Source organism: Cervus elaphus, chromosome 2 (assembly GCF_910594005.1).
Source record: "Cervus elaphus chromosome 2, mCerEla1.1, whole genome shotgun sequence".
Taxonomy (NCBI): domain Eukaryota; kingdom Metazoa; phylum Chordata; class Mammalia; order Artiodactyla; family Cervidae; genus Cervus; species Cervus elaphus.
Window position 1 is genome coordinate 43787440 of NC_057816.1, and position 17523 is coordinate 43804962.

General features: G+C 40.3%; 1 protein-coding gene across 1 annotated transcript; it reads left to right on the forward strand.

Annotated features, from left to right (window-relative positions):
* Nucleotides 1-817: 817 nt before the first annotated feature.
* LOC122705731 (syntaxin-18-like) lies at nucleotides 818-1485 on the forward strand. Its single transcript, XM_043921108.1, has one exon. It carries the CDS (start codon nucleotides 896-898, stop codon nucleotides 1361-1363), a length of 468 nt encoding a protein of 155 aa, XP_043777043.1. The 5' UTR covers nucleotides 818-895; the 3' UTR covers nucleotides 1364-1485.
* The last annotated feature ends 16038 nt before the right edge of the window (nucleotides 1486-17523 follow it).

The following is a 17523-nucleotide window of genomic DNA, read 5'->3' on the forward strand; positions in this document are numbered from 1 at the left end:
GAGAATGCTTCCAGCAAAGTTACTGGAAGAGGCAGGAGAGTGCCTGCCTCACTAGTTTAAGTGGGGCCTTATGTATTTCTCAGCTGGCTGCTGAGAATAGATAAAAAGAAGACCTCAAGGTTGTAAGAGTTCCATGAGAGCCTTTCCCAAGGCACACATCCTGAGATAATTCAGCACAAGATTAGCCAGGGAGAACAGTACTGGGCAATGGCTCAGGGGCATGAGTCTTGAGAAACAGGTTCCTGGGCAAGATCTATTAAAATTATAATCATTAACACAGAACCTAAGAAAAGCATTTCCACCAGTAAGATGTGCTGTGTGATCATTAGTAACTAGAGAGGCCAGTTCTCAGGCAAGTTACCTTGTTGCACAAGACATAAGGAAAGCATGAGTGAGAGTGTTCACCTCCTCCTTAAAGGCAACCTGGACTGCCTAAGCTTTAACTCTCTCTAGAGTGTGGAGAAAAAGGAATCTTCCTGCTCTATTCATGGGGACATACATTGGTGAACCACTGTGGAGAACAGTTAAAGTGTCCTTAAGAAACAAAAATAAAGCTACCATATGATCCAACAATCCCACTCCTGGGAAAATATCCAGGGAAAACTGAGGTTCAAGAGGATACATGCACCTCCATGGTCATTGACAAGTTGTTTGCAACTGTCAAGACATGGAAGGAACCTAAATGTCCAAAGACAGATGAATGGATGCAGAAAATGTGTTACATATATTCAATGTAATATTACTCAGCCAGAAAAAGAACCAAAATGCCATGTGCGGCAACATGCAAGGAACTGGAGACTCATACTGAGTGAGAGCCGTCCGAGTCAAGCGAGTGGTGGACAAGAAGAGATTGTCTAAACTGGAACCAGAACCAAACGCAAAGGCAAGAGAATCCATGTCTTCTGAGAAAGTTTCACAGAGCCCATCAAAAGACTCTGAAGAAAAACCTGTCCCTGAAGAATATACAGAAAAGATTCCAGTTGAAGCACAACCTGAATTGGGAAACTGGGGAGATGGCAAAGGTGAAGATGAGTTATCCCCAGAAGAAATACAAATGTTTGAACAAGAAAATCAGCGCCTGATTGGTGAAATGAACAGTCTGTTTGACGAAGTGAGGCAAATAGAAGGGAAAGTGGTTGAAATCTCCAGACTCCAAGAGATCTTCACAGAGAAGCTTTTACAGCAGGAAGCCGAGATTGACAGTATTCACCAGTTAGTAGTTGGAGCAACTGAGAATATCAAGGAGGGCAATGAAGACATCAGAGAGGCCATCAAGAACAACGCCGGCTTCCGGGTGTGGGTGCTCTTCTTCCTAGTGATGTGCTCCTTCTCCCTGCTCTTCCTCGACTGGTACGACAACTAGGCGGCCCGGCGGATGGTGCCCGGAGCCCCTGACAGGGAGCGGGGCTGAGACCTGTGCTCACAGAAGGGACACCAGACCTGTGGCTTAAGCCTGCAGTAATGAAAAAGAAAACCACACAACTGAAAAAAAAAAAAAAAAAAAAAAAAAAAAAACCCAGAATCACAGGTGTAGAAAAAATAACATGTAACTTGGGGCTAAGAAGGGGTGAGGGATTAATTGGGAGTCTGGGATTGACACATACATGTTACTTTATATGAAGTAAGTAATTAATAAGAACCTACTGTATAGCACAGGAAACTCAAGTGAATACTTGGGAATGATGTATAAAAAAAAATCTTAAAAAAGAGTTATTGTTGTTATTCAGGAAATAAGTCATATCTAACTCTTTGCAACCCCATGAACTGCAGCACGCCAGGCTTCCTTGTCCCTCACTATCTCTGGAAGTTTGCTGAAACTCATGTCCATCGAGTTAATGATGCCATTCAACCGTGTCATCTTCCTTCACCCCCTTTTCCTGCCTTCAGTCTTTCCCTGCATCAAGTTCTTTTCAAATGAGCTAGCTCTTTGTAGCAGGTGGCCAAAGTACTGGAGCTTCAAATTCAGCTTCAGTCTTTCCAATGAACATTCAGGGTTGATTTTCTTTTGGATTGACTGGTTTGATCTCCTTCCTGTCCAAGGAACTCTCAAGAGTCTTCTCCAGCACCATAACTTGAAAGCACCAATTTTCTGGCACTCAGCCTTCTTTATGATCCAACTCTCACATGACTACTGGAAAAATCATAGCTTTTACTATAGGGACCTTTGTTGGCAAAGTGATGTCTCTGCTTTTTAATATGCTGCCTAAGTTGGTCATAGCTTTTCTTCCAAGGAGCAAGCAGCTTTCAATTTCATGGTTGTAGTTATTGGCTGCAGAGATTTTGGAGCCCAAGAAAATAAAATCTGTCACAGGTTCCAATTTTCCCCCATCTATTTGCCAAGAAGTGATGGAACCAGATGCCAGGATTTCATTTTTTGAATGAGTTTTAAGCCAGCTTTTTCCACGCTCCTATTTCATCCTCATCAAGAAGCTTTTAAGTCCTCTTTGTTTTCTGCTGTAAAAGTGGTATCATCTGTATATCTGAGGTTGTTGATAGTTCTCCCAGCAATCTTGATTCTAGCTTGTGTCATTCAGCCTGGCATTTGGCATGATGTACTCTGCATAGAAGTTAAAGAAGCAGGGTAACAATATACAGGCTTGACATCCTCCTTTGCCAATCTTGAGCCACTCTTTTGTTCCAAGTCTGGTTACAACTCTTGCTTCTTTTCCTGTATACAGTCTTCTTAGAAAACAGGTAAGGTAGTCTGGTATTCCCATCTCTTTAAGAATTTTCCACAGTTTTATTTGATTCACATAGTCAAAGGCTTTAGAGTAGTCAATGAAGCACATGTAATTCTTTTTTTTTTTTAATTTCCTTACTTTTCCTATGATCCAACAGATGTTGGCAATTGGATCTCTGATTCCTCAGCTTTTTCTAAATGCAGCTTGCACATCTGGAAGTCCTCTGTTCACAACCTTCCGAAGCCTGACTTGAAGGATTTTGAGCATAATCTTGCTAGCATGTGAAGTGATTGCAGTTGCACAGTAGTCTGAACATTCTTTGCCATTTCTTTCTTTCAGATTGGAAGAAAAACTGGCCATTTCGAGTCCCATAGACACTACACATTTTCCAAATTTGCTAACATATTGAGTGCAGCACTTTCACAGCATCATCTTCAACGATTTGAAATAGCTCAGTCTGACTTCCATCAGCTCCACTAGCTTTGTTCCTAGTAATCTCTCTTAAGGCCCACTTTTTTCACACTCCAGGATGTCTGTCTCTAGGTGAGTGACCACACCATTGTGGTGATCCAGGTCATTAAGACCTTTTTAGTATAGTTCTTCTGTGTATTCTTGCCACTGCTCCTTAATCTCTCTGCTTCTGTTATGTCCTTGATATTTCTGTCCTTTATTGTGCCCATCTTTGCAAGAAGTGTTCCCTTGGTATCCCCAATTTTCTTGAAGAGATCTCTAGTCTTTCCCATTTTCCTCTGTTTCTTTGCGTTTCTTACCTTTCCTTGCCATTCTCTAGAACTCTGCATTCAGTTGGGTATCTATTTCCCTTTCTCTATTGTTTGCTTCTCTTGTTTTCCCAGCTATTTGTAAGGTCTCCTCAGACAAGCACTTTGCCTTCTTGCACTGACTGCATGCATCACAGCCTGGTGTAACTCAAGGAAGCTATGAGTCATACTTTGCAGGGCCACCAAAGATGGACGAGTCATGGTGAAGAGTTCTGACAAAACGTGGTCCACTGGAGAAGGGAATGGCAAACCACTTCAGTGTTCTTGCCTCAAGAACCTCATGAACAGTATGGAAAACAGAGGTGAGAGTATAGATATATGTATATATATATATATATATACATGGGGTCCCAAAGAGTCAGACACGACTGAGCGGCTGAACTGAACTGATATCTGATTCACTTTGCTATAAACCTGAAATGAATACAATATTGTACATCAACTTTATATTTCCAAAAAAATAATAAGTAAAGAAATTTTCCCGCCTAGTATCTTTCCCTGAGTGGGGCACCATGACCCATCTTTGGTTAAATAGGAAAATGTTTTGAGGAATAGAATGCAAACGGAGTCAAAATAAAGAAATCTTAAAAGATAGGTGTCCAAACATCATAGACAGCATCACATTTCTTTCACAGATAGTCTACGATTTCTTTAGTCTATCCTGCAGTGTACAACTAAGCAATAATTCTTAACTTCACAATCTAGCATCAGTATTTCAAAAGTACATACATATTGAATAATAGAATGGAAGTGTATGAGATGATATTCAGGGAATGTCTAAAAGGAACAGAGTCTTAGAGAATAACCACCAACCGCTGTTCTGTGTGCAATTATAGCCAGAGCAAAACAATAGTGTGTAACCAAAATGAGCCTCAGAGGGAAGAATTTCATGGAAAACTGAATGAAAAGAGTAAAATTTAAGAGACTTTAGTTTTGAAGGGTTGAGGACATCCATCAAACAGCAGAAGGCAAGAGTAGTAAGTGGCGAGCTTACCTATTGGGGAGCTTGACTGTTCTGGGTTGAAGAACAGGATGTGAAGAATTCCTCTTCCTGAAGAAATATCCAGGAAGTAATCCAGGCAAATTCAGACAGGTAACTGAAACTAGTGGGTCACTTCAATTAGGACTATAATAAACTTCTATAAATGAAGATATGAAATTTATAATTGGGGAGTTGATTTATTAACCAAACTTCATGGATTGGAAATGTGAACTCAATCTGTGACTCTTTACCGGAGATTGGATTATGGTAATTGGATTAAGTAAATTTTGGAAGGTTGGACTTCAATCCTTAGCATCTAGATGTCTTTACAATTCTTGAAAAATCTAATCACGTGCTCCTATACCTTTCTGCAGGGTTGATAACCCTATCACTTTGAGGAAGTGGACCTGGCCTTCAGAGGATATATAAAGCATCCAGCAAAGATCCAAGCTCATTCTTCTCCAGAGCCCAGAGCTGTTGCCTTTGGAATTGACTGGACTGTGGAGACTTGATCCTGTTTGCCACCAGGAAGTGAGCACCTAAACTCTGAACTGAATTTAACAGAGTTACTTACTAAACAAGAGAGAAGACTTCTGTAACAGTACTGAGGTGAGTTCTGATCCAGGTATGATGAATTTGTTCTATGTTCAGTTAAAAATGAAACTTTAATGGTAATCATGGATAGAAAAGCTAATTTTTTTTGGTCTTCCAGTGATATGTATTTTTAAGCCCTGAAGCAAACATTAGTCCCATATGTGATTTTTATTATTTATTTATTTTTTTTACAGAATGAGAAGTTTTATTTTATTTTTATTTTATTTTATTTATTTATTTTTATTAGTTGGAGGCTAATTACTTTACAATATTGTAGTGATTTCTGCCATACATTGACATGAATCAGCCATGGATTTACATGTGTTCCCCATCCCTCTGGGTCTTCCCAGTGCACCAGCCCTGAGCACTTGTCTCATGCATCCAATCTGGACTGGCGATGTGTTTCACCCTTGATAGTATACTTGTTTCAATGCTGTTCTCTCAGGACATCCCACCCTCGCCTTCTCCCACAGAGTCCAAAAGTCTGTTCTATACATCTGTGTCTCTTTTTCTGTTTTGCATATCTGGTTATCGTTATCATCTTTTTAAATTCCATATATATACGCATTAGTATACTGTATTGGTGTTTATCTTTCTGGCTTACTTCACCCTGTATAATGGGCTCCAGTTTCATTCATCTCATTAAAGCTTTTGCACAACAAAGGAAACTACAAGCAAGGTGAGAAGACAGCCTTCAGAATGGGAGAAAATAATAGCAAATGAAACAAAAGACAAAGGATTAATCTCAAAAATATACAAGCAACATCACTCATTCTCAGAGAAATGCAAATCAAAACCACAATGAGTACCATTACATGCCAGTCAGAATGGCTGTTATCCAAAAGTCTACAAGCAATAAATGCTGGAGAGGGTGTGGAGAAAAGGGAACCTTCTTACACTGTTGGTGGGAATGCAAACTAGTACAGCCACTATGGAGAACAGTGTGGAGATTCCTTAAAAATCTGGAAATAGAACTTCCATATGACCCAGCAATCCCACTCCTAGGCATACACACTGAGGAAACCAGAATCGAAAGAGACTTGTGTATCCCAATGTTCACTGCAGCACTGTTTATAATAGCCAGGACATGGAAGTAACCTAGATGTCCATCAGCAGACGAATGGATAAGGAAGCTATGGTACATATACACAAGGGAATATTACTCGGCAATTAAAAAGAATTCATCTCTGATTTTTAGACAAGTAACATTTTACCCACAGTATGTCAAGTATCCTGTTTATAAACTGGGGTTAAAAATTAGTGAATATTGCTGAGAATACTAAAATGGTTAATTCATATAACAGGAATTAATCCATTGCCTAAAACCAGTATTCTTGGGGATGGTTTTGACCACTGCCTCCTGTACAATGTTATGAACTTCCATCAATAGTTCTACAGAAACATGGTCACTTCTTACCAACAGCTGAGAAAAGAAGAGAAGCAAAAGTCAAAGAAAAAAAAAAAAAAAGGAAAGATATATCCATCTGAATGCAGAGCTCCAAAGAATAGCAAGGAGAGATAAGAAAGGTTTCCTAAGTGATCAATGCAAAGAAATAGAGGAAATTCATAATGGGAAAAAGTAGAAATCTTCAGGAAATTAGAGCTATCAAGGGAACATTTCATGGAAAGCCGGGCACAATAAAGGACAGAAATGGTATGGACCTAATAGAAGCAGAAGATATTTAGAGGAGGTGGCAAGAATACACAGAAGAACTATACAAAAAAATATCTTAGTGACTCTAATAGCCATGATGATGTGATCGCTCACCTAGAGCCAGACAGCCTGGAGTGCTTAGTCAAGTGGGCTTTAGGAAGCATCATTGCAAATAAAGCTAGTGGAGGTGATGGAATTCCAGCTGAGCTATTTCAAATCCCAAAAGATGATGCTGTTAAAGTGCTGTTCTCAATATGCCAGCAAATTTGGAAAACTCAGCAGTGGCCACAGGACTGGAAAAGATCAGTTTTCATTCCAATTCCAAAGAAAGGCAATGCCAAAAATGTTCAACCTACCACACAAATTGCACTCACCTCACAGGCTAGCAAAGTAATGCTCAAAATTCTCCAAGCCAGGCTTCATGAACCGACAACATCCAGAGGTTCAAGCTGAATTTGTAAGAGGCAGAGAAACAAAAGATCAACATCCATTGGATCATAGAAAAGGCAAGATAATTCCAGAAAAATATCTACTTCTGCTTCATGACTACACTAAAGCCTCTGACTGTGTGGATCACAGCAAATGGTGTAAATTTCTTAAGGAGTTGGGAATACCAGACCACCTGACCTGCCTCTTGAGAAACGTGTATGCAGGTCTAGAGGCAAAAATTAGAACCAGACATTGAATGGACTGGTTCAAAATTGGGAAAGGAGTATGTCAAGGCCGTATATTGTCACCCTGCTTGGTTAACTTATAGGCAGAGTACATCATGTGAAATGCCAGGCTGGATGAAGAACAAGCCAGAATTAAGATTGTCTGGAGAAATACCACTAACCTCAGATATGCAGATGACACCACCCTTATGGCAGAAAGTAAAGGATTAATGAGCCTCTTGATGAAAGAGAAAGAGGAGAGTGAAAAGGTTGGCTTACAAATCGACATTCAGAAAATGAAGATCATGGCATCTGGTCCCATCACTTCATTGCACAGAGATAAGGAAACAATGGAAACAGTGACAGATTTTATTTTCTTGGAGTCCAAAATCACTACAGATGGTGACTGCAGCCATGAACTAAAAAGACGCTTGTTCCTTGGAAGAAAAGTTATGACCAACCTAGACAGCATATTAAAAAGCAGAGACATTACTTTGCCAACAAAGGTCTGTCTAGTCAAAGCGATGGTTTTCCCACTAGTCATGTACGGATGTAAGAGTTGGGCAATAAACAAAGCTGAGTGCTGAAGAATTGATGCCTTTGATCTGTGGTGTTGGAGAATGCTCTTGGGAGTCCCTTGCACTGAGAGGAGATGAAATCAGTCAATCCTAAAGGAAATCAATCCTGAATATTCAATGGAAGGTCTTGTGTTGAAACTGAAGCTTCAATACTTTGGGCAACTGATGCAAAGAACTCACTCATTAGTTAAGACTCTGACACCAGGGAAGATTGAAGGCAGGGTGAAAAGGGGATGACAGAGGATGAGATGGTGGGATGGCCTCCAAGTCTCAATGGACATGAGTTTGAGCAAGCTCCCAATGTTGGTGAAGGACAGGGAAGCCTGGCATGCTGCAGTCCAGAAAGAGTCAGAAACTATTGAGCGACTGAACTGAACTGAAGGGGTGGTGAAGGACCTCAAAGTTGAGAAAATGAAAGCTTAGCCATTGTCCCTGATGTTGCTAAGTCACTCAGTCGTGTCCAACTCTGTGCAACCCCATAGACGACAGCCTACCAGGCTCCCATGTCCCTGGGATTCTCCAGGCAAGAACACTTGACTGGGTTGCCATTTCCTTCTCCAATGCATGAAAATGAAAAGTGGAAGTGAAATCGCTCAGTGGTGTCAGACTCTTAGCGGCCCCATGGACAGCAGCCTACCAGGTTCCTCCATCTATGGGATTTTCCAGGCAACAGTACTAGAGTGGGTTGCCACTTCCTTCTGCCACCATTGTCCCTGGAGATCCCTATTTTTATCAGTTTCCTAGGGTTCCCATGACATCCGACTCCACACGGGGTGGCTTAAAACCAGTGTATTCTCTGACAGATCTGGAGGCTGGAAATCAAGGTGTTGACAGGACCGTACTCCTTCCAAAAGCTCTAAAAGAATTTGTCTTTGTCTCTTCCAGTGACAGGTGGCTCCTGGAAATCCTCAAATTATGACATTTAACTTGAATCTCTGCCTCCTTTCAGGACCTGTTCTGCTGCATCTAAAACATCCCTCCTCTTTCTCTCATCAGGACAGCTGCCAGCAGATTTGGGGTCCACTCTCTACCCTGGGTGGTCTTATCATGGTCCCTTCACCTCGATTATGTCTGCAAAGACTTTATTCTAAAAATAAAGTCACAGAGATACTGGCTGTTGGGATTTGGACATAATTTGGGAGAGGGTAAGGGGCACATTTTGGAGAAGGGCATGGCAACCCACTCCAGTATTCTTGCCTAGAGAATCCCATAAACAGAGGAGCCTGGCGGCTACAGTCCATGGGGTCACAAAGAGCTGGACACGACTGAGCAACTAATACAATAGGCACATTAACTTTCTACTTCAAGAACAGAATGAAAGAATGTTGTCCTAAATCCAAGAGTCTCAGATTTTGCTGGGGGAAGTAAAAACCTCAATATTTTTTCTTTGCTTTGTACATAGATTATATGCAGTAGAGAAATAGTTAAAGCAAGGTTTCAGATTTGTGAGGTTTTGTCCAATGAATTCCTTTGAAGTTTTTTCAAGGTTAGAATTACTGGGTCAAAGGTAAATATACTTTTTAAGGATTTGAATGCATATATACAAAACATCCTAAAGTCCATCGGCTGGTTGGATCTCCTTGCAGTCAAAAGGACTCTCAAGAGTCTTCTCCAACACCACAGTTCAAAATCATCAATTCTTCAGAGCTCAGCTTTCTTTATAGTCCAACTCTCACATCCATACATGACTACTGGAAAAACCATCACTTTGACTAGACGGACATTTGTTGGCAAAGTAGTGTCTCTACTTTTTAATATGTTGTCTAGGTTGATCGTAACTTTTCTTCCAAGGAGTAAGCGTCTTTTAATTTCATGGCTTCAGTCACCATCTGCAGTGATTTTGGAGCCCAGAAAAAAAAAAAAAAGTCTGTTACTGTTTCCCCATCTATTTGCCATGAAGTGATGGGACCAGATGCCATGAGCTTCCTTATTTGAATGTTGTGTTTAAGCTAACTCTTTCACTCTCCTCTTTCACTTTCATCTAAGAGGCTCTTTAGTTCTTCGCTTTCTGCCATAAAGGGTGGTGTCATCTGCTTATCTGAGGTTATTTATATTTCCCCTGTCAATCTTGATTCCAGCTTGTGCTTCATCTAGCACAGCGTTCCTCATGATATACTATGCATATATGTTAAATAAGCAGGGTGACAATATACAACCTTGATGTACTCCTTTCCCTATTTGGAACCTGAACATTTTGGAAATTTTTTATTTTCTCTAATAGTGAATCTACTAATATTTAATCTTATTTTTGTATTATAAATAATGCAACATTTATTGATTCCCTTAAATTTTATGGATGATAAAATATTATATTAAAACTAACTAGAACTACAGACCTCTGCAAACTATTTATGTGAATGTCATATATGTAATAAAAATAGCTGTGCTTTTTATTTTTATTTTTTGTTTCAATTTTTTTAATTCTTTTGCAATAGTAAGCAAAGTTATTTACATCATTAAATCAAGTTCTTGCATTAAAGTCAAAATAAACTCACAATGACTGATTTTTTTAAAGTTACTTTTAATTACAGACAAATTTAATTGATTCTCTGTAATAATTTATGGTTTCGTCAAGTAATCACAGTGTGTCTGCTTAGTAAAAAAAAAAAGAAAAGAAAAGAAAGAAAGCTCAATATGCTATGCTCAATAGAACAGTTGATTCTTATATGGAAATAGCCTGAACTATTCTGCAACATTATGCCCAATAGCATATATAAGACCATTCTTCTTAACCAATGTAATAGAATGACAGGGGAGAAATTACAGAGTGAATAACCTTATTCATGTATATATTTACTTATATCTGCTGCATTCCCTAAAAAGTATTTGTGCCTACTATAAAAAGCTTGTCCGTGGGCTAGCTGTGCTTTTTAAAGAGTGGTTCATCAAAAGCTATGATTTATATAGAGAGAGATGAAACATTTATTTTTAGCAAATCCCTTCTACTAACTACCATGGAATCCTCCAGAAAGTTTAGCAATCCAGTGTGTATTTTGATATATGATTTCAGCTTAGCCTGTGCACATCCATAAAGAAAAGTCTATACCCAAAATGATGCCATAATTATTTACTGTGTTTTGAATCTAAGTATCAAAATATTTCACTGATTTAGGTTTTCCAAATAATATCCTACTGTTACATGTTTCACAAGTACTAGTTGCGAAGTATATTGATAGTTAATTTTGGAAATGGAAGAAGTCAATTTTAAGACAGTTATGAAATTTGTTCTTGAAAACATTATTTGGCCTAATAACTAGTCATTTCAAGCTAGATATACTTTTGACCATGTTGGGTTGAATCACATTGTTCTCAACAAAGCAACTGTCTTTTTATAATAGCCAGGACATGGAAGCAACCTAGATGCCCATAAGCAGACGAATGGATAAGGAAGCTGTGGTACACATACACCATGGAATATTACTCAGCCGTTAAAAAGAATTCATTCGAATCAGTTCTAATGAGATGGATGAAACTGGAGCCCATTATACAGAGTGAAGTAAGCCAGAAAGACAAAGATCATTACAGCATACTAACACATATATATGGAATTTGGAAAGATGGTAATGATAACCCCATATGCAAAACAGAAAAAGAGACACAGATATACAGAACAGACTTTTGGACTCTGTGGGAGAAGGTGAGGGTGGGATGTTTTGAGAGAACAGCATGTATATTATCTATAGTGAAACAGATCACCAGCCCAGGTGGGATGCATGAGACAAGTGCTTGGGCCTGGTACACTGGGAAGACCCAGAGGAATCGGGTGGAGAGGGAGGTGGGAGGGGGGATCGGGATGGGGAATACATGTAACTCCACGGCTGATTCATGTCAATGTATGACAAAACCCACTACAATATTGTAAAGTAATTAGCCTCCAACTAATAAAAATAAATGGAAAAAAAACAACAACAACAAAAATAAATGCAATGTTCCTGTTTAATCACTCTCAAATCAGAATTAAATTAATCATGGATGCCAGAATTTGGAGCCTCTTTTTCTCATATTCCCAAACTAATCTACAATAATTATTTATATTTTTATCTATTCTATACACTGGTAGAATTTGGATTAGAACTGAAGGGGTTTTATTTTTTTTTATTTTTATTTTTTTGAAGGGGTTTTAATGACCATTGTAAATTTGATATGTTATTAAACCTTAGAGCTTGTGAATAAAGGGCAGAAATTATCAAATCATGGAAGGATACATATTCAAATATGTTAGCAAACTATAATCAAATATGGAGGGATTTTAAGGAGAATGCAAGATCTTTAAAATCAGAGAGGAATGGGCATTCAATATAAAAATCCGTGATGAGGACTGGGACTTCAGTTATGGATTCCATTAACATATAGAGATTAGAAAGATTTAGTGCATTTAGTGTTGATTGGGTTTATCCAAGGGAACTGTGGTAATCTAATCAGAAAGGGGCCTCAGGGTCCTGATAGGTGGATCTCAGATGCACTGTTGCTTCTGTTCACAGTTGTTCTGAGTTGGCTGGACCATGGACAGCTCTGAAAGCTACAGCTGCTGACCCGTCCAAAGAACATAGAACTCCTGACTGAACGGGACTGATTTTGTAACAGCATTGAGGAGACCAAATCTACAGCTTTCTGGTGAGTAGATTTTTCTGAGTAGATGGATTCATATTTCTTTCCCTCAAAAATTAAAAATAATAATTTTAATTTAGCAGTAGCAAGCTTAAGAATGTCTTAAGCAAATGAAAACCACTAGTTAATAAGAATTATGTTATTACTTAGAATTCACTCTGAAACTACAGGCTTACCTTCAAATCATTGGAATTTGATCATTGGAATGAACATGAGTGAGTCTATGAACTTATGATTTCATGATATAAAAGGAAAATATGAATTTCTTGATGGGAAGTCCTAGACAGTTTATCCATTTAGCATGATACCTAAAATTTGATTGAGAAACTGTGCTGTAGAACATGAAGAGTAATATATTTGTAAGGAAAAGTTGGGATTTCCGCCTTTAAATTGTCCAGTAGCAACCCAGACCTGATGATGGCTCTCAAAACAACATCAGTAACACACCAAAATAGCTGAAAGAAAAAGGAATTCTGCACTCACTCTGATATGGAAGTGAAAACTTTTATTAACTTCAGTCATTTATTTTGAAGCACAGTATATTAGATGGCTGGCTTCCCTGGTGGCTCAGGGGAAAAGAAACTGCCTGCAGGAGACACAGGTTCATTCTGTGGGTCTCAAGGGCCCCTGGAGAAGGAAATGTCAACCCACTCCAGTATTCTTGCCTGGAAAATCCCATGGACAGGAGCCTGGTGGGCTACAGTCCAAGGGGTTGCAGAAGAGTTGCACAGGCCTCAGGGACTAAACAACCACAATATTAGATGGAACTGTGTGTTTATTGATTGATGGATTTGATGACTTTGGCTGCACCAGATCTTTCTTGCACCTCAAGGGATCTTTAGATGGGGCATGCAAACTCTTAGTCACCACACAGGAGCTCTGTGTCTTGGCAGGTGAACACTTAGCTGTGGAATGTGGGCTCTAATTCCCTGAGGAAAGACCAAATGCTGGGCCGTCCATTGGGAGCATGGAGTCTTAGCCACTGAAGCTCCGAGGAAGTCCCAGAACTGGTCTTATTGTGACTTAGAATTTGTATGTTTCCAAATGGGAAAACTTTTCTGATAGTAGAGCAAATCTGATATGATTGGGAGTATGTTGATGGGCTAATCAAAGAAATGGATTCCCCTTACATTAAGGTCACTTAAATTGAAGAATGTCATTCTCAAAGAGAAGAGAAAAATCAATTGTTAGAGTTCTCAGAACTGAAAGTTGTAGTTAAAGAAATATTACTTTTATGCTTAAGAGTCATTTTTCTTAGAGATAGAAGGGTCTGAGTTTTAATAGAATAAAATAGAACATTGAACTTGAGTACCTTTGTTTAGTGTAGATACACTCTGTGTGATATGTCATTGTTTCTCAGGTTGCTCTGTCAGAGGCAGTAAGAAGACTCTTCTTGTGTGAGTGCAGGAGACACGTGCAGAGAAGGGCTTCCCTGCCAGCGCCTGAAGTACCTGCACCTCCTCCATCGGTCAGTGTTCCTATTTGTTCATTTCTATGAGCTTCCGATGAGACATGTTTTGTCATCTTTATATCTCAGCCAAAACAGAGAGTCCTTGGCTTATTGTGAAGTAGTGATGTGAAAGTTGCTCAGTCGTGTCCGACTCTTTGTGACCCCATGGGCTATCCAGTGCATGGAATTCTCCAGGTCAGAATACTGGAGTGGGTAGCCTTTCCCTTCTCCAGGGGGTATTTCCCAACCCAGGAATCAAACCCAGGTCTTCCACATTGCAGGTGGATTCTCTACCAGCTGAGTCACAAGGAAAGGGTCTTGTTGGATAGAGTTGTATTTAATATGCCTTGTTATAATGTCTACTGACCTCACCAGAAATGAAATATTGACCACTTAAACTTTTTTTCAATCCTTACATACATGTGTTTACCCTTCTCTTCTCTTCATCTTCCCTTTGTACTTCTGTGGCCAGTTTCTTAGATGAATTATATCTATTATGTGTTTCTTAGATGAATTGTATCATCATCTCAACTGCACATTCAGTCTATGGCCATTTGTACTTTTCTTAGAAGGGAGCGATGCTCAGAATCCTAAGGAGTGTTACTGTTCTAGAGAAGATGGCATTCACAGTAACATTTAACAGAAAGTACAGAATTCCTGTCTACATCCTACCTCCCCAGAATAAGCATGTGTTTCCCTCCCCCCCCACCCCCCGTTATCACATTATGTCTCAGAGTCGTGTGTTTATTATGATTTAGGAACCTCCACTGACACTTCATTATCACCCAAAGTCTATGGTTTCACATTAGTGTTCACTCTTGGTGTTGTGTATTCTGTTAGTTTTCACTGATACACAGTGACACGTATCCACCTTTATAATATCCAGAAGTGTTAGACTGCTGAAAGTCATTTCTGATCACCTATTCATCAGCCCCATCACCCTAACTGCTGGGAAGCAAAGTTTATTTCACTGTCCTCATATATTTCTCTTTTTTTCCATATATTCCTCTTTCCTGGAATATCTTATAGTTGGACTCATGAAGTATGTATGCTTTTCAGCTTAGCTTCATTCACTTAGAGATATGAATAAAAGAATACTCCGTGTCTCTTGCTGACTTGATCGCTCATTCGTTTTTAGAACTGAGTACTATCTCCTGGCCTTGATATACCAGAGTTTCTTTATCCATTCATCTTGGTTGTTTCCAAGTTTTGTGATTATGACCAAAGTGGCTATAAACATCCCATTGCAGGTCTTTTTCTTGTTTTAATGGATATAGGTTTTCAAATGATTTGGGCAAATATAAAGGAGCAACGAGTCCGGACTTACATGGTAGGAGGATGTTTAGTTTTGTCACAAATTGCCTTATTGTCTTTCAGAAGGCGTGCACTGTTTTCATCGCCTTAGGAAATGAATCAAATTTCCTGATAGTCCACCCTCTCAGCACTTGGTCCTTCTTGGGGGTTTTGACCATTCTTGTCCGTGTGCTGTGGTATCTCATTGCTATTTTAAAGCCCTCTTGCTTGTCAGGCATTTTTATTTTTAACTTCCCTTCCTTTTCTCTCATCTTTTGTCCCTTGAGTGAGTCCCCAGACTTTTCTTCATTTCTATGTAAAAGCCACTGTGGTGAGACTGGAAGGCAAGTTGGGGTCAGGCCTGAGGATTTTTAATTGTGAAAAGAAGCTGCATAATGCTCACAGGACTCAACTCAGAGGTTGGGTGGGTTCTCATTTACGTTCTTGAGGGTAAATGAAATGACAGAAGGGACGTACGCCAGGCGGGCGGTGCTTCTCGCCTGAGTCACATAGGAGAGTAACTTTCCTTTTCTTTCTCCACAGAAACGGAGGATCGCACACACTGCAGGACTTCAGAAATAACTCACCTGCTGAAACTTGAGAGTGAAGAAGCTGAAGTTTCTGCTGAGGTGTCTGAACTGCTGGGATCACATAAGTGTCCCAAAGACCCAGAAATGGCGATGCTTAAACACCAAGATGACTGGTCCAAGGAAGACATTGTGCAGTTACTGGAATGCATGGAGAAAAACATTCCATCCAGTGATGGGCACACATTCAAAAAAACCCAGTCAGTGATGGACTGGGAAAAAGTAGCTTTTAAAGATTTTTCTGGGGAAATGTGCAAACTCAAATGGTTAGAGGTTTCCCATAAGGTGAGAAAGTTTCGCACGCTTAAAGAATTAGTCCTGGAAGCTAAGGAAAATGTTAGCAATCCTTCCAAAAAACACAAGAAAACACAGAAAACACAAGAAAACACCAGAAAACACAAGAAGCATGCTTATTTGTTCAAGAAGTCCCTGACAGCTTACCGCCACATTTCCCAAGTGATCAGACCCCAGTACATCCAAAAACACCCCAAGATAAGCAAGCAGGAGCTGACCAGGGATCTGTCTGAGGAACACAGGAAGGTGACTGAGCAGCTGAGGGTGAAAGACACTCAGGATCTTGAGAAAGAGAAAAAGGATTTTAGGGAGAAAATAGCTCTGTTCAGAGAACAGCACCCTGATCTAGTCTCAAACCCCAAGAAATCTGGTGTCAGCCAAAGAAGTGAAATGAAAGTGCCAGAGAAGTTTCAGGAGACTGTTCAAAAAGTGAAGTCTCCCCAAGAAAAAAGTTTACCCATGATGTGGAAATTCCAGGGAGAGCCCAAGAAGCCCCCAATGAATGGCTATCACAAGTTCCACCAGGATCTCTGGTCGAGCAGGGAGCTGAAAGTGATTCCCCCGAGGGAGCGCATGGTGGAGATCAGTAGACGCTGGCAGCGGGTCCCCCAGGACCAGAAGGAGCTTTATAAGAAGCAGGCAGAGGGACTGCAGACACAGTACAAGGTGGACCTTGATCTCTGGCTCAGGACTCTGTCTCCTGAAGAATATGCTGCTTACAGAGAGGCAACCTGTGCCAAGCGTAAGAACATGAGCGTGACGGGGGGCCCGAACCCCAAGATTAGAAGGGTGGATCTGCAGTCCCCATCATCAGGGAATCTGCAAGGAAGGCTTAGAGAGGACCCGGGGCTTCAGGCTGCAGAGTCAGAATCATCAGACACCATTGGAGAACATTCTTCTGCCTCAGGGAGATCAGAAGAAAATGAGGAAGAGGAGGAAGGCAGCTACTCAGCCCCCAGCAGTGAGGATGAAGATGGAGATTCTGAGCCAGAGGAGCGCAGCTCCAGCTCCTCATCCTCAGGGGACTCCTCTGACTCAGATTCAAGCTAAGTTTAGTTCACAACCTGAAGGACAGAATTTTCAGCAAAAGTTCATCGGCTCTTCTCTCTATGCCTTTTCATTGCCTTCCTTCTTTCCTTCCCTCTTCATACAAAGTGGGACCTGTTGGAAAGAAGGCATCTTGTGCTATAATTTCTGGCTTCTCCATCTACCCCAAGTTCACCCCAAGAGAAAGTCAATGCAATGATGCCCCCTGGAATTAACTCTGAGCTGACAGGGCTGCGGGGCACCCTGGACTAGATTGAGCTCCTTGAACTGGAAAGGTTTGCTCTCCTCACCCTCTGCCTACCAGACATGTGAGGGGCTCCAGG